Source organism: Xyrauchen texanus, chromosome 3 (genome assembly GCF_025860055.1).
Source record: "Xyrauchen texanus isolate HMW12.3.18 chromosome 3, RBS_HiC_50CHRs, whole genome shotgun sequence".
Lineage (NCBI taxonomy): Eukaryota > Metazoa > Chordata > Actinopteri > Cypriniformes > Catostomidae > Xyrauchen > Xyrauchen texanus.
Genome location: NC_068278.1, coordinates 39,388,485 through 39,406,321, shown reverse-complemented (window position 1 = coordinate 39,406,321; position 17,837 = coordinate 39,388,485). Strand labels below are relative to the sequence as shown.

Here is a 17,837-nt window from a genome sequence, read left to right as displayed (position 1 = left end):
TCGCCATAATCAGTGTCCACACAACTCTGCGAGTCACCAATCAGAACACTCTTTAATCACGAAAAGAGAGGAATGGAGAGACACAGGGACAAACACACACACTCTCTCGTTCACACACACAAACACACATGCATACAAGGACAATAACCGCACTGTGTACGGGGAAAGAATATCCGGCAGGTCAAGATAACGCAGGAGAGCAATGCCTCTGTCTGTCTGCATCTGCCTGCTGTTTGATGTGCGGGGATTAGGGGAAATCTGAGAGCTCCCAATTTAGAAGATCGCAGAGATATGTTAATATGTCAGAGCAAATATACACTTCATACGTTGCACACATTAATCGAATCTCTACATGGCTTGGATGAATGCAAAATTTGTTAGTGTATTACAAAAGGTATTGTTTGTTGTACAGAATTAAAGCGTATGGTTGTTTTTACACACCGAGACCCGTCAGGTTGATACCTGCTATGAGTGTTTACAGCCACCTAGTGGACAAAATTAAATTGCTAACCTTCTTTCAGTGTGTCACTTACACATTCCTGCTTTCTGTTGAATATTTCTTCATCAAAAGTATATCAGAATTTGCCAATCTGCATCCAAACATGAACATTTATTACATAAATTGCAATCATTTATGATAATTACATGCATGAAACATTTAGAAGTAAAATGTATATGTTATAAATGCAACAAATTAGGATTACAAATATAAAATTATTTTATTAAGTGAAAAAGTAAAGAGCTCTATTCATGTAGCAAGGGAAAATTGCTTCAATGTTTGAAATGCATTGCAAGTCTTTTATCATTTTACTGCAACCAAAGTGTCAATATTTTAATTATTCCTATTATGGCACCTCAAGGATTTGGCATTTCTTTTGCCAAATTTCTTAGATACAACAAGTCTCTCATTTAAGAGTAGAGGTATGAAAATACTAATGGAAAACAAACCACAGCAAAGCTGCATAGATTTGAGATGCACACATTCACATTCAAACTTAGTGTTTGAAAGAGTATTTTGGGAAACAGACTACAATTTGAAAGTAATGCTATATGAAATTAAAGCGGTGATACTGTATTGAGCACATAAAATTAATTGCAAATGTTTCAGATTGGGTTCATAACATTCATGTGTATAATAACAAAAACAAAATAAAGAGAATATAGAGAAATCATAGATGCATCATAACAATATGAACGGTTACCGATATAATCCTACTGATATTAAAAGTGGTAATATGATATTCTTTAAATGGACACACACACACACACATTTTCACCTCTATATGACCCTCAGTATTACACTGTCATTGTTTTTTCCTTTTCATCCTACTGCACCTTTAAGACCTTTCTATAGAGGGTCTTTTGGGAAGACTGAGTTCTAGAAGTAAGAATGTAATGGAAATTACCAAAAGATCATGGAAATGTTTTATTTTAATACATGATCCCTAAATTTATCTGTGCAGGTACAAAACATAAGTTGTTAATTTATGTAAAATTAAAATCTCTACAGTATGTGTGGTATCCTGATCTCTTGAATTTTGGTTAAATCTTACTTTTTAAACTCTGGTTTTCAGTACGTTTCTGTAGGTAAGATTGATCTGTGAAAACATAAGGATGTCTTTGGGCTAATTTCATACAAACAGTTTCCCGTTAGGGTCATGCTCTCAATAGTAGCTAGCTGCCAAGCAGTGTTTTAACTGTTGTGATAAGCTACTTATAGTTTGTTGGGATCCCATGATATTCATATAATGGTGTTGAAGACTCCATGGAATCCGTAAGGAATGTTGACTGGCACTTCGGCTCTTCCCAGCTCCTCAAAAGTTTTGGCATCTAGGACTAAGAGGAATGTACTCTTGTCCTAAAGATAGAACAGAAAGAGAGGATTAAGACAAAAGATGCATTGATAATAGATTTGTTTTTATACATTTACTGTGAAGACACTTTTAAATGCATGAAAAATCCACCCCCTTCTGAGAATTTCTCAACTAACATAATTCAATATTAGAGTTCTATCTTTCATTACGGAACAAGTGATTTATAGAACTTAGTGTGAACATGGGGTTTCTTTTTAAATTGTATTTTTGGTACACCTGCATATTTAAATAAAAAAAGCAGAGTTGTACCTCATTTGGTGTGATGACCACAGACAGGATGACTCCATCATCCTCTTCCACACTGTTAGGCGTAGAAATGAAGACAGGCTCTGAGGGGTAGAGATCCGGCTGGCACCACACCTGTCAATTTAAAAAAAAAAATAATTTTTTGTTTTTTTTAAGCATCGGCCATGATTGCCAGGGCATAATTTAATCTTACCTTGAACTTCTTGCTCTCCAAATCCATCTTAATTAAAGAGTCACCCACTAAGTTACGGAAGCCACAACCATAGAAGTATCGGTAAGGTTTGGTGTTGTATTGGGAATAGTTAATATGTGGGAACTCCAAGCCACCATAATCTTTCAGGTCATTGCCATGGAGATCCTCAAATGTGCAGTACACCTAAGACAAAGAAAATAATTATGTAGTCCTAAAAGAGCTGATAAAACCCTTCACATTGCCAAACGTTTGGAATAATGTACAGATTCGGAAGGATATTTGTACTTTAATTACCAAAGTGGCATTCAACTGATCTCAAAGTATAGTCAATACATTACTGATGTAAAAAAACAGCACCATCACTTTTTGAAAAAAAGTTGTTTTTCAAGATAGAATCAAGACAGGCCCCATTTCCAGCAGCCACCACTCCTAAATTGCTAATTTGGAACTAGATCACTTTCCATTATAGCAAACGCCGTTGAAAGCTATTTGGTTCATTAAATGAAGCATTGTCAATGTTTGTTTTGGAGTTGCCACAGTATGCAGTACACTGGCATGTCTTAAGGTCAATATTGTGTCAAAAAAAGAACCTCTCTAAAAACTCGTCAGTCAATCATTGCTTTGAGGAAAGAAGGCTATAAAATGCTTGAAATTGCCTAAAAACCTGATGATTTCATACAAAAGTGTACACTACAGTCTTCAAAGACAAAAGGACAACTGGCTCTTACAAGGACAGAAAGAGATGTGGAAGGCCAGATGTACAACTAAACAAGAGGATAAGTACATCAGAATCTCTAGTTTGAGAAATAGATGCCTCACATGTCCTCAGCTGACAGCTTCATTCTACCTGCTCAACACTCAACACAGTTTCATGTTCAACAGTAAAGAGAAGACTCCGGGGTGCAGGCCTTATGGGAAGAATTGCAAAGAAAAAAAAAACCACTATTGAAACAGAAATCGTTTGGTTACGTATGTAACCTCCGTTCCCTGAGGGAGGGAACGACACGTTGTGTCGGAGAAGCAACACTAGGGGTCTCTCTTGAGCGCCGATATTCACCTCTGACCTATTGAAAAGGGCCAATGAGAGTTGGCAGTCAGTATTTGCATACTCCGCCCCCGCATACGGGTATTTAAGTGGGGCAAATATGGAAGTTTAGTCAGGATTTTTCTGAGGAGCTGGATATGGTCCGGCCACAACAGTGGCTCGGTTCAGCGACATGGTGGAGGAAAGACACAACGATACTGTGAACTGCAGATACAGAGGCGGGCAGGGATTCATCCAGTGCCACGCATCGTCTGTACCCGGCTGCACGTACCCTTCCCCAATGTCCCATACGAACATCGGGATCCTTCTAGTTACCCTGAGAGGAGAACAAGGCGATGTTTGCCAACATGGGAACGGGCCAGCCTGGCTGGGCCTCTTTTCTCTCTATGTTTCTCGCATAGAGCAATCACGGCCGGGGCCCTTACACGCATATAGGGAAGGGGGTCTTACCCAGACCCTGCGGAGACCACACCTGCCCATTTTCTTGGGGAGGAAAAGTGGTAGACACGTCACACGGCCATCTTAGGGCTCGTGTGGAAAGTATGGTGCGGTGGTAGATCCAGCCTCGAAAGGGGGGAGTTGCTACAGCACGGCGACCGGGGCAGCTGTAACTGCCTAATGGAGACACGGGGTCCGCTCGTAAGGGGACAGAACCGTGGAAATGCACACAGGGGGAGTCCGAGCAGGAGGCGTTACCTGTGGAGCACCTATACCAGTACAGGGTAGCCATCAGGGTACCCACAGTGGCTTGGGTCGGCGAGTTCCTCCGCTGAACCGCGGACCCGGAGGGCTGGGGAGGAATTGACCAGTGTCCCGACTCGGAGTGGGGCGTCCTTGGAAAAAGGCGCACTACTTAACCTTGACGCCAGGAAAGGGCGCTGACGCAAGCGATCCACCCGGCCGGTCGGTCTACGTGTTACCGAGTTCTATGGGCTCGGACCTGACAAAACACGAGACGCAACCGACTCAACGTGGAGGTTGTAAAACCTCGCGAAGGTGTTGGGTGTTTCCCAACCCGAGGCTCTACAGATGTCTGCTAGGGAGGTGCCCACGGCCAGTGCCCACGGCCAGTGCCCACGAGGACGCAACACCCCTTGTTGAGTGAGCTCGGACCCACAAGTGTAGGGGCACGGCCTGGGTGTGATAAGCCAGTGTGATGGCGTCGACAACCCAGTGGGCGAGCCTCTGTTTGGAGAAGGCATTCCCTTTCTGCCATCCCCCAAAGCAGACAAAGAGCTGCTCAGAGCGTCTGGTGCTCTGTGTGCGGTCCAGGTAAATGCGCAGGGCGCGCACTGGACATAGCAACGAAAGGGCCTGGTCTGCCTCCTCCCGGGGCAGCGCTTGCAGGTTCACTACCTGATCTCGGAATGGTGTGGTAGGAACCTTGGGCACATAGCCCGGTCACGGTCTTAGGATCACAGACGTATCTGCCGGACCGAACTCCAGGCAAGTGTCGCTGACAGAGAACGCTTGCAGGTCCCTGACCCTCTTGATAGAGGCGAAGCGATCAGCAGGGCCGTCTTAAGGAGAGGGCCCTGAGTCCAATTGATTCAAGTGGCTCGAAGGGAGGTCTCTGGAGTCCTGCCAAGACTACCGAGAGATCCCAGGAGGGAACTAGGCCTGGCCGGGAGGGATTCAACCTCTGGGCCTCTCAGGAACCTGAGGATCAGGTCGTGCTTACCCAAAGACTTGCTGTCTACAGGATCGTGGTGGGCAGCAATGGCGCAACATACACCTTGAGGGTGGACGGGACAGCCTCCTGTCCAGCCTCTCCTGTAGGAACAGGAGCACTGACTTGATCACGCATCTCTGTGGGTCTTCAGTTCGGAAGAACACCAATCTGCGTAACAAGCGCCACTTTAGGGCGTAAAGGTGCCTGGTAGAGGGGCTCTGGCTTGGTTGATTGTATTCACAACGGTGCCGGTAAGCCGGCTAGCTCTTCCACATCCCTTCCAGGGACCAGACGTGGAGGTTCCAGAGGTCTGGGCGCGGGTGCCAGAGCGTGCCCCGTCCCTGAGAGAGGAGGTCCTTTCTCAGGGGAATTCGCCAGGGAGGAGCTGTCACGAGAAGCCTGAGTTCCGAGAACCAAGTCCGGGTGGGCCAGTAGGGGGCCACTAAGCGTGATTGCTCCTCGTCCTCCCTGACCTTGCACAGCACCGGTGCAAGAAGGCTCACTGGGGGAAATGCGTACTTGCGCAGCCCCGAGGGCCAGCTGTGTGCCAGCACGTCTGTCCCGAGGGGAACCTCTGTTAGGGCGTACCAGAGCGGGCAGTGGGAGGTTTCCTGGGAGGTGAGCAGGTCTAACTGGGCCTTGCCAAACCGTTCCCAAATCAGCTGGACCGACTGGGGGTGAAGCCTCCACTCCCCGCCGGGCAGGCGTTGTCGTGATAGCGCGTCCGCTACAACGTTGAGCTTGCCGGGATGTGAGTGGCACGCAGCGACTTGAGTCGCTGCTGGCTCCATAGGAGGAGACGGCGGGCGAAGTTGTGACATGTGGCGGAGCGCACGCCTTGGCGATTTATGTATGCCACCACCGTGGTGCTGTCCGATCTCACGAGGACGTGTTTGTCCCAAACTAACGGGAGGAACTTCCAGAGAAAGAAGGACAGTCAGCAACTCCAGGCAGTTGATGTGCCAACGCAGCGGGGCGTTGGTTGTGACCAGAACGCGTCGGGACACCTGCTGCAGGGGCACTCCTGCCCGTAAAAAGCAGAGGTCTGTCCAGGGTCGGAGTGTTTTGAGGCAGGCGGGGGTGATCCTTACCCGATGCATGCCGTGGTGCCATGCTTGTCTCGGGACTCGAGTCTGGAGCCAGTGCTGGAGTGGTCTCATATGCATCAACCCCAGCGGCGCGACCGCCGCGGAGGACGCAATATGCCCCAGGAGCCTCTGGAAAAGTTTTAGAGGGACCACTGTGCCTGGCTTGAAGGAAGCGATGCAATCCAGCACCGACTGAGCACGCTTGCTCGTGAGACGTGCTGTCATTGAGACTGAGTCTAACTCCAGCCCGAGAAAAGAGATGCTCTGAACCGGAGTGAGCTTGCTCTTTTCCCAGTTGACCTGAAGCCCCAAGCGGCTGAGGTGCCGGAGCACCTGGTCTCTGTGTGTGCATAGTAACTCTCGAGAGTGTGCTAGGATGAGCCAGTCGTCGAGGTAGTTGAGAATGTGGATGCCGGCTACTTGTAGCGGGGCAAGGGCCGCCTCTGCGAACTTCGTGAAGGCACGAGGGGACCGAGACAGGCCGAAGGGGAGGACTTTGTACTGAATCGCCTAGCCGTCGAATGCGAACCGTAAGAAGGGTCGGTGTCGTGGCAGAATTGAGACGTGGAAGTACGCGTCCTTCAGGTCTACTGCTGCGAACCAATCTAGATGCTGAATGCCAGCCAGAATATTGGTACAGGTAATGCAGCGTCGGGCGGCTTCGTCGCGGCCTGAGGCTGAGGTGCTGAGAATTGACTCAAAGCACTTACCTTGCTCCGCACACCCGGCAGGGGGCGGGTTCGTGACTGAGGAGGAGGTCTGATGCTGGCGTCCTCTGGACTCGTCTGAACCGGCCGGCCAGGGACAGTCGTGGGCAGGCGGAAGGCGGGATCGCCGCGTCCGGTGTACCGGGCCGTCGTAATCTGAAAGCAGATTGCCCTGAGAACGGCATTTGCGGGCCAGGTGACCCAGAGGCAAAGGAAATAGCTCTTATTGAGAATGTGGGTACCACAGCCCCTGTCAGGGGGTGTGGCAAATGAAAAAACAAAGGATTCTCCTCCCGCCCTCCACCGGGGACGGAGCGGTCTTACCACCTCCGAGCTAACGTCTTCGGCTCTGGGTCGGCTGTCTCAGGAACGCTTGGGAGCCTTCCGGGTCCTAGAGGGGTTCGTGGAGACTGGGCGTGCAGCCGCCCGCGGGTGCTCGATGCTGGGGCTGAGAGCTGGGCCCGGGTTGAGGCGGAGCAGGAGCTGGTTTTTTCAGAGGGGACGCCTCGGCGGGCAGACGGGCAGGGCCCGTGAGCGGCAGGTCTGCGGTGGGGCATGATGCTTGAGAGATGGTCTCCGTCTGCTTCTTCACCGCGGAGAACTGTTGGGCGAAGTCCTCGACGGTGTCGCCGAAAAGGCCAGTCTGAGAGACAGGTGCGTCCAGGAGGCGGTTCTTGTCGGCCTCACGCATCTCGACCAGACTGAGCCAAAGATGGCGTTCCTGGACCACTAGGGTGGCCATCGCCTGTCCGAATGCCTGCGCTGTGGCCTTCGTCGCTCTCAGGGCGAGGTCGGTCACTGAGCGCAGTTCCTGCAGCACATCAGGATCAGGTCCACCCCCGTGCATGTTTCTGAGTGCTTTGGCCTGGTGGACTTGCAGGAGGGCCATCGCATGCAGGGCGGAGGCAGCGCATCCAGCCACACTGTAGGCCTTCGCGTTGAGCGAGGATGTTGTCCTACAGGGATTGGATGGGAGTACGGGGTGGCCACGCCAGGAGGTAGGGCTACCGGGGCATAGATGGTAAACAACTGCCCTATTGACCTGGGGAATCGCCCCGTATCCGTGGCGCTCTCCGCCGTCGAGGGTGGTGAGAGTGGAGCGGGTGGCACCTAGACGGGCGGAGAGCGGGCTCTCCACGTAGACGCCAGCTCGTCATGCACCTCCGGAAAAACGGGACCAGGGGGATGCGAGGTCGCGAAGGCGCTGCCCCCAGGAACCAGTCATCCAACCGTAAAGGCTGTGGGGAGGATGGAGGGTTCCAATCCAACCCCACGCTTACGGCGGCCCGGGAAAGCATGTCAGACATTTGAGCGTTGGCCTGGGCCTGCTGGCCCGAAGGCGGCAGTCCAGGGGAGTCCTCCGCCTCAGACATCACACTCTCCGATGCAGCAGCGAGCTCATCTGCTTCGGGCTCGGGAGGATAGACAGCCGGGCCGTGAGGCGAGCCGCTATCGCCGCAAGTGTGGACGGGGACCAGCGAGCGTGTCGGGGAACGGGAGGTTCGCGGGGGGCTACCCAGCGAAACCGCACCTGCTGCCACCCCCAAATCGCCCCCAGCGCCAACCGCATCGTCCTCAATCCCGTGGAAAGGAGCAATGCGGGGTGCAGCTGGGCTGGCTTGCTTTCTGTTGAAAGCAAGCCGCGACCGCAACGTGGTCATGGTCATGTTCTCGCAGTGAGAACATGAACCATCCACAAACGCCGTCTCGGTGTGATCGCGGCCCAAACACACGAGACAGCTCTGTGGCCGCCTGAAGCGGAGAGCACTCTGTCGCATCCAGGAACAACACAGGGGCGGAAGGGCATCTTGAAAAGACGCCGTTCTGAAAAGAACGCTCAACGCCGCTGTGTTTTGCTCTTTTAGAGAAATTACTCTTTTAATAGGAATTTACTCTTTTAATACACAGTGTGTGTGTGTGTGTGTGTGTGTGTGTCTGCGCTGTCGAAGCGCTCGGGCAACAATGCACTCCGTGCAATGTAAAGGAGAAAGCTGTTGTGCGCCGTCAAGATCCAACAGCATGCAGATTGTCTGAGGAAACAGGAACGTTTTAATGTGGTGTGTAACTCGCAGCAAACTGCAGACAGGCCATCGGCTCCGAAGAAATTTTCTGACTAAACTTCCGTATTTTCCCCGCTTAAATACCCATATGCGGGGGCGGGGTATGCAAATACTGACTGCCAACTCTCATTGGCCCTTTTCAATAGGTCAGAGGTGAATATCGGCGCTCAAGAGAGACCCCTAGTGTCGCTTCTCTGACACAACGTGGAGAGAGCGACAGAAGGGGAACAAAAGTTAAAAGGTTAGAGTGGGCAAATAACCCGACATTGGACAACAAATAATTGGAAAAGTGTGTTATGGATCTTAACCCCATTGAGCTTTTGTGGGATCAGCTAGACTGTAAAAAGTACCCGACAAGACAGCCACATCTATGGCAAGTGCTACAGGAAGTGTGGGGTGAAATGTCACTGGAGTATCTGGACAAACTGACAGCTAGAATGCCAAGGATCTGCAAAGCTGTCATTGCTGCACGTGGAGGATTTTGATGAGAACTCTGAAATAGTTTTTAAAAAAGTAATTTATCATGTTATTAATGTCTTGACTATACTTAAATGCCACTTATGGAAAGAAATTGGCACTTTTATTCACCAAAGTGCAAAATCTGTACATCATTCCAAACTTTTGGCTGTCAGTGTGTGCAGTATATATGGAAGAGGTCTCCTGCTGCTGTCCCATCCACCTCAAGGTTCAACATGTTGTACAATCTGAGGTGCTATTCTTCTCACTACAATTGGAGTGAGTGGTTATCGGAGTTACTGTAGCCTTTCTGTCCTCTTATGAAGGCGTTTCCGCCCGCAGAACTGCCGCTCACTGGATGTTTTTGGCATCACTCTGTCTGTCTCACACACACACACACACACACACACACACTTTTGGGGAGGCCCCATTTCTGTTCCAGCATTAAAACCCCTGTGCACTAAGCGATGTCCATAAATAAATTGTTTACTTCATCTGGTTTGGAAGAACTTAATTGGCCTGCACAAAGCCCAAACATTGAACATCTCTGGGATGCATGGAACATGAACTGTGAGCCAGGCCCCATCGCCTACCATCAGTGCCTGACCAAACTGATGCTCTTGTGTCCGAATGAGAGCAAATCCTCACAGCCATGTTCCAACATCTAGTAAAAAGCTTTCCTAAAAGAGTGGGAGATGTTATAGCCGCAAAGGGAGGGATTAATGCCCATGCTTTTGAAATTAAACATCCAAACACCACACCCAATTGTTCTTGTTGGATGTTCACATACATTTTGCTCGAATAGTGCATCCATAACAAGTAATAAGCACAAAGAATGCACCTGATTTTTGGTGAAGCAGACAGCAGTAGCGGTGCTGTTAGGTCGAGTGTTGAGGTTCTGTTCGAGTGCCGTGTCAGTGATGTTGAGAGGCAACACAAAACGACGGGGAAATGACCGGCTCATGGTGTTATACACCTGTGGGAGATGGAAGGCAACAGAAGAAATGGAATTTGTCAAATTAGAATGAGATTACATTTGTTCATTGCTATGGGAGTTGTAAATAATTTATATTATTTACAGTAGCTCTATTTCCAATGTATTGTTTTAGAAAATTATCAATAGTGCATCTGTTAAAAAGGAAGGAAACATAGACAGACAATGACAGGGAGTTTAAGAAGGATCATTACCTCATTTAAAGCTTCTCCGGATTGACGCATATTCTGTATGAGGTAGTTGTTTATGGCCTGGCCATTGTCAGAGCAGCACATGTCTAGCATGAGGAATCCATCCTGCTCAAAAGCATTGATCTGATGGAAGGTTGACAAGGCCTTGGCATAGTATTTCACTGGACTCTCCTGCAGAGAAAGAAAGTTAAAAGAAGTTTAAACAAATTGAAGTAGCCTTATTAACTTTTTTGCCAACTTGGAGGTCACAGTGCATTTTATTACAGTTGTTGTCTCACCTTTCCAGTTTGTTTGTCAATAAGGTGAAAGATGGTTTCCTGGTTGGGGTCCCAGTAAATGCCCTCACTTAGCGCTTTCCCTCTTAGCCTGCTGGTCATAATCTTAAACAGATCCATTTTAATGGGCTGCTCGATGAACACTACATAGTTCTCTGACATGCCTGACATATCCAGAAAAAAAATGAAGGCTGGTGAGAGTATTTCTGTAAATTCTGATCTCCAAGGATTTTCCTGCATAACTTCTAAACCTTTTTGCGAAGCTCAATTGCTAATTCTAGCCCTTTTATATGCACCTGTTATCAGGCATGTTTATATTTTTATCAAGAAAATCCACATTAGATAATATATTTAATTTGTTTTGTCTAGTAAAACTTTTGACATTAGTGCAAAGATGCACTGCAAAAATCCTGTTTGTCTGTAAAAAAAAAAATTTTAAATCCTTAAAACAAGATACATTTACTTTATCTTGTTTTAGAAGCAACACTGCCAAATATATTTAAGGTTTTTTCAGAGAATGTATTTTTAATATATATGTATTGTCTTAATGTACTGGCAGATTTTATTAACTTGTTTGTAGTTAATATAAGTGAAAATATATCTGTGTATTACTTTGGAATACTACTTAAGCGGAGACATTTTTTTATACTTCACTTACCGAAGCTGTGGTAATAGGAGGGTTTGGATTTATTATAAGGTACTATAGAGCATAATATCTTTGCTCCTTCCAGAGTATCCTCTGGACCTTCCCTCTCTGGGGGCACCCTGATGATGTTGTAGAAAGCCCCTTTAAAACACACATCACAACTTGATGCCTCTGAAACAAAATCTGAATCAATGGTAATATTACACAGGTCATCAAGCACATAAAGAAAAGACAGGAATCTAACCTTTGCTGCCATACGAGTTACCCATGTTGTAAACTGTGCCATCTGGATCAGTGTGTGGATGAGCGGTAGCACCATTCACTGCTATGAACTTGCTCCAGTCCACCTACAAATAACAATCTTATGTTTGACATAACATCCCATGGTAAAATTCATAGTGAACTTTACAGTAACTATTAATAAGTATATACAATAAATAAGGAGAACATAAGGAGTACATTAATAATGATAATTTTAATATAGACTGGCATATTCTTCACACCTTCTGTTTAGACTTCAAAGTCTCTGGGTCCACTATGTGCATGAAGTTTGTCTCTGTGCTGACATAATAGTCACCCTTGTATTTTACGAAGCTGACACTAGCATTATCAGTTGGCTCTAAAATAGAGGGAGAAGAAAGTGGTGTTTGTGCCTTAATACATATTGAAAACAAAGATTTAAAAAAAAAACTAAAAAACTAAAGAGGATGTAAAAAGGACATGCGTTTTCATTATACCTGAAGTTTCTGAAAGGGTGGAGGGAGTGTTTGAACTTCAAGAGTTATTTTCTGTATGTGTGTAGTTTGTAAGACTGAACATATAAACCTCTGCACACAAACATCCCTTTACATGATATAACAGATTTGTGAGCATTACAAATGGTCACACCCCCAGAATACCATCAGTAAAATTAGGAGTGTGGATTTGTTGCATTGTGTTGAAAATGAAGATTTCGTTCATTATGTGGGACAAGCCTGACACACAGTTGGGGACCCTTATTTTGAGATGGAGGCTTTGATGGATGCCGTTACAATGCTCTATTTTTGAGTAGGTTATTTAACAAAGCAAACTTTTTATAACACACACACACACACACACACACACACACACACACACACACACATATATATTATTCCAGATAAAGGGTTTTACACACACAGTATATTTCACTAAATTAGGTTTAATGAGGAATAAGGTTTATTATTCTTCACAAGATAAGAAGTTGGAGACAGAGTATTTGCTGACAGGACATGAATTTCTTCAATGGATATTTATTTTTGTTATTTTACTTCTAATTTGAAGTGAAAAATATGGATGAATATTGTCAATGATGACAGATTTAGATACAGCAATTGCCTATGAGGTGTAAGTGATTGATTTATTTCACCTCTAGAGGCTGCTGTTATACTTTAGAAGGAAGCGGTTCCAACAGTAGAACGCTCTATTGTCACAGAGAAAAAGGGAGGAATAAAAAAAAAAAAAAACGTCTGGAGCAGTGACCTTTAAATCCTATAACTTAATGCCAATTTGATAGCTGGTGATGCTTAGCCTCTGCCCTAAATCAGTAGTGTGGCACAGCCTTTCATTCCTTCCTTTCAGGGAACATGTTACATCAGTAACGAGACGTTCCCTTTCAAGTCAGTTACTTTGATGCAGTGTCAGTAGCTAACATTGTGGGAGATGTATACCATAACACAGTGCAACTGAATCCCACTCGCCAACAAAGTAGTAAAAAGGCATTGCTGTAATAACTCGATATTGAAATACATCTTCATATGGTTCAATGCCAAGACAGAGACAATAGCCATACCAAGTAGTGGTCCTTTGTCTCAACACATCTCACTCCGTGGGCAGGGTGATATCCTGGCCAAAGGCTTTGGTACAATTCCACTAGCCAAATGGGCAGTAAATTAATGCTAGCATGCTTTCATTCAAACCAGTGGGAATTGAGAGAACACAGTTTTTGATCTGACATGTGAAAATATCTTCTAGTGACATGCCCTTTGCCAATTCCGAGGAGGAGGCCATACTTTAACACCCATGGGTCTTTGGATGTCTTGAGAATCATAAGCAAGCACAATGGCATCCATGACCATTTGCTTTGAGACTGCCACCCCTGTGAATGGTCAATTCTCTCAAAGGGGAAGACCATGTGTAGTCCCTTAGCCTCGTCTGTCTCAAAGGGAAGAGGAGAGAACACCTGCAGGGTAACAACTTGAGCCCTAAAGGGGGTTGCCAGCTTTTCGGGTACATAACCCTCTCTGGGCTTAAAAATGGCCTCAGACAGCAACGGTCTGAACTCCAAACAACAGGTTGCTTACCAAAAAGACCTGAAGGTACCATACGTGATTTACTGATGCCAAAGTCAGTAGTAGCACAGTTTTCAAAGAGAGTATGAGTAAGCTTACCACATCTAATGGCTCAAATTGGAAACACCAAAGCACATTTTACATCACCACCAAATTCCTGACCGGAATGGTAGTTGGGTGAATTGGTCTTAGCAGTCTTTGCGGAGCAGAGGGTGATTTGCTATGTGGCCAAGGCATTATTATGCATCGGTTTCATACAATGTGGAATGATAGTTGACTACTTGTGCATCTAAATTCCTTTGTTTTAAAGCCTGCAACAACTGGTCTAGGATCTTTAACCATGTTAAAGTATTAAGCATTCAACATTCGGGTGAGTGAACCATGAATGATTCATGTGTAAATACATGCTAAATTAAGAAGTCTGTAAATGGTTTTTTTTAGGCAGAGGGAATAAAGGCTAGCCTTCTTCTGGCCCCATCATGATATATAGGATGAAATGCTAACTCAAGTTTACTGATTTGTGCAGCCAAACTGCTCCCTATTATAGCTGCCCACAACAGAGAGTGGGATTAGAAAAGCTGACTCTGGATCAACGACTACAAGCAACATCCAGGAAGCAGATTTAAGTGTTGGACCATGTTGCATAAGACAAGACAGTGCTTACTCTTCTTAATGTTGGCTGCAATGCCAATGATAAAACAAATCAAGCATTTTCCTGTTATGAGTCCCTTAATTATAAATATGACGCACATAGACCTACTAAATATTGGTTTGTTTAGCATGTTGTTTTGACATGTGTCGAACTGTTGGTAGCATGACCCGTATTGTCACTTGTATGCAACGTGTGTAGCTCATTTGAATGGAATGCATAGTGATTTTACTTTGAAAGAGTGGCGGACAGTGAGAAGTAGTAGCGCAAAAGTAACAATGCATTACTTTCCATAAAAAAGTAATTCATTAATTGAGTTACTTTTTTTAAATAGTAACAATATTCTAACTTTTAAAAGTAATGTTCCCAAACACCGATTGTGTACTGTATGTAGAAATTATTTAACAGATATTGTGAAAGCATGCCCATTCACACACAAATTCACCACCTCTATATTACATACTCATCTCAAATCTTGACAGAAAACGCTGAAAAATGTTCTTGCAGGGGTCAGGCAGGGCCAAAGTGCCAAACTCGGACACCATGATGCGGTTTCTCTCGCTGTTCTGCTTGTAAGAGTCACTGCGCAAAAAGCGGCTTCTGTAGGTCACTTGGCCATCCTCAATCTGAAATCTGTGCATCAAGGCCATTCCATCAAACCAGTGGTTAAAGCTACAGGAGATAGAGATATGATAGAATCTGAGGAAGCAGACATACTGTGCAAAAGTCGTAGGCATATAAGATGTATAAGGTTATTTATACATTCAACTTTAGTGCGTCAATATGAAATACACATTTTAGATTCCGAGACACTCCTTTTGCAGATAGAATAGAACTGAAGAACAGGGAGCCCTGTAACAGATGGCATGGCCCCCATAAAGCCCCTCACTGAACATTAAGTCAGTCTGGGATTACATGAAGAGACAGAAGCAATTGAGACCGCCTAAACAGATACATGAACTGTGGCAAAATCTTCCAAAAACCAAGTAAAACGGTGTCCAGGTGTATCTAGTAGTGCTGTTTTGAAGCTAAAATGTGGTCACACAAAAACTTTATTTAGCTTTTTATTTACTGGAATGTGTATGTTGTTAATTGATCAATTAAAACTTACATATAGTCATCCTCACTACACAAAATGGGCCTAAAACTTTTGCACAGAACTGTATTGCAATTATGATCAAGCCAATCACAAATACAATTCTGAATAAGAGCGGTTTTACTGTAAATATCCCCAATAACAACTTTGCAATTACGCCTTTACATACGATGTCATTGGCTGTAGAAACCGAGTATATACACAAGTATTTGGCTGTATTATTCCTACATTCCAGTGATGTTCAGTCTAGTACAGTCAAATATTTTCATGATTATAACCTTGTTAACAGTAAAGTCAACATACTCACATCTGATTCCCAAACTCAAACTTTCCCGGACCATTCCGAAGCAGACTTCCACGGATCCAAGTTGGGATGTTGCCTTTTACTGTGGTGGGAATGGGTTCAGGTGTCTCCTCCACCGAACTCACCAAGGGAGCGATGCTTTGCAGGCCATGTACCTCTGTGTAGTATGTTTGCTGATCATTAGCAACTGTAAAAACCCAGACAGCAAAGTTCCATTTAAATGGGATACAAAGTCTGATGTATACTGTGTGATGGCAAGTTGTATGAACATATTTTTCATGAAAATACATGGAATAAACATTACCATTTAAAGGCCTGTTAAAGGCTCTGGAATTAGGAATTAAGAGCATGCTCCAGGCTTTTTGGATATTCACAGCGACAACAAATTTCCTCCTCTGCAGCGATCAGGTGCGACAAAGAGAAATAAAAAAAACGTTGGAGAGGTAACAAGAGGCCCAACGCGTGCCGACCGTCCCAAGAAAATATAATAAACCTCTCCCACAAAAAAAATTATCGGAGGTACAACACACAGTGTCGAGTCTTTGAAACTAATATAGACTTTCAAAAGTTTTTTCGTAATCTCGGTTTAAAAGCATCCTTTGTATCATCTATATCAGCAACATTGGCCAGTCCAGTGGTGACGGGGCCAATGATAACCCCACCTGTTTCAGAAGATCTGCAATCTATAGAAAACGGTGACAGCGGGGGCGTGGTCAAGCGCCCGTCCGGAGAGAGAGAAAATAAGGTTACGGCGCTTACACCTGAGCTAAATTATATGTAACGCCTGTCTCTAATTCGAGGCGAGAGAGAGAGAGAGAGAGAGAGAGAGTGAGAGAGTGAGAGTGTTTGGCAGGAGAGCAGACTTGTGTGCTAAGCAGTTTGTGGTCACAGAAAAACCCAATAAACATAAACTTCTTTAATAGCATGTAGTTCTTTAACTTGGAACACGCCAACACTGGACTGACGTGTCGCTCTCTCTGTCTTGTCTGGCGGTGGCGTGGCTGTTTATTTGCTGTTCTCTCGATGCTCACTGCAATTAGAGACAGGCGTTAGACATAATTAAGCTGTCATTTATTTAGTTAGGTGTAAGCGCCCTTACCGCTTTCTCTCTTTCCGAATGGGCGCTTGACCACGCCCCCGCTGCCACAAAAACATTGTGCCCTCTTCCCAGGTGTTGCCACCTTTTAGGACTGCGACTCCTTTTCGAGATAAATCCTTATTTATTCCAGCCAAGAGCAAAAATGCCTCTTTAGAGACTTATTGTACACTGGTTGAATGGGACATTAATTCAGCTATGAATTAAAATATGTATGGAGATTTCACGGTGTGGAATAAATGGCCTATGTCTAATGTAGAGAGACAAGGTTTTATTGAACTTCAGCAAGACATGGATGCTGTGATCCACCCTGCAGATAAAGGAGGGGCAGTAGTTTTACAGTCTCTAATTGATTATAAAGTTGAAGTTTATAGACAATTCAATGATGAAATATTTGATAAAAAACTTTACGCAGACCCCACTGATAAATGTAAAGACATTATACGTGACATTTACATGTGTTTGAATGATGATGAAATCGCTAAGAGTTCGATTTTATGGAGATTGATCCCCCTATAAAACCTGTTTTTTAAACCTTACCAAAGATATATAAATCATTAACTCCACCAATTCCGGGAAGAGCTACTGTAGCCTCCATTGGTTTGTTTAACGAGAATATTTCTAAATTTGTTGACTTTTTCTTAAAAACTTGAGTACAAAAATTGCCCTCATACACATGACACTGGTGATATTCTTCTATTACTTGACTCCTTGGAATTTATAGAGACAGATTATATACTTGCCACTTTAGATATAGAAAACGTATATATTAATATACCACACACTAGAGGTTTAGAGGCATTAGTACATTTTCTTCAATGTCAAAGATGGGAAGCCTTACCTGGTGTACAATGTTCTCTTACGAGAGGTTCTCTCATATTGCGTAAGCTAGCTTACGCTACGGGAAAGATTAATCTTTTCTGAGATATTGAAGCC

General features: G+C 45.1%; 1 protein-coding gene across 1 annotated transcript in view; it reads right to left on the bottom strand.

Annotated features, from left to right (window-relative positions):
* Positions 1-479: 479 nt before the first annotated feature.
* The window catches only part of bco2a (beta-carotene oxygenase 2a), a 30,541-nt gene continuing 13,183 nt past the window's right edge, over positions 480-17,837 (bottom strand). Inside the window, exons 3-13 of the mRNA XM_052111604.1 lie at positions 15,809-15,992; positions 14,869-15,077; positions 11,951-12,066; positions 11,692-11,794; positions 11,460-11,588; positions 10,805-10,965; positions 10,530-10,697; positions 10,183-10,317; positions 2,314-2,496; positions 2,124-2,234; positions 480-1,858 (exon numbers count right to left, since the gene is read on the bottom strand). Of these exons, the coding sequence (XP_051967564.1) occupies positions 1,742-1,858; positions 2,124-2,234; positions 2,314-2,496; positions 10,183-10,317; positions 10,530-10,697; positions 10,805-10,965; positions 11,460-11,588; positions 11,692-11,794; positions 11,951-12,066; positions 14,869-15,077; positions 15,809-15,992 (1,616 nt within the window). The 3' untranslated portion in view covers positions 480-1,741. The remainder of the gene's footprint in view (positions 1,859-2,123; positions 2,235-2,313; positions 2,497-10,182; positions 10,318-10,529; positions 10,698-10,804; positions 10,966-11,459; positions 11,589-11,691; positions 11,795-11,950; positions 12,067-14,868; positions 15,078-15,808; positions 15,993-17,837) is intronic.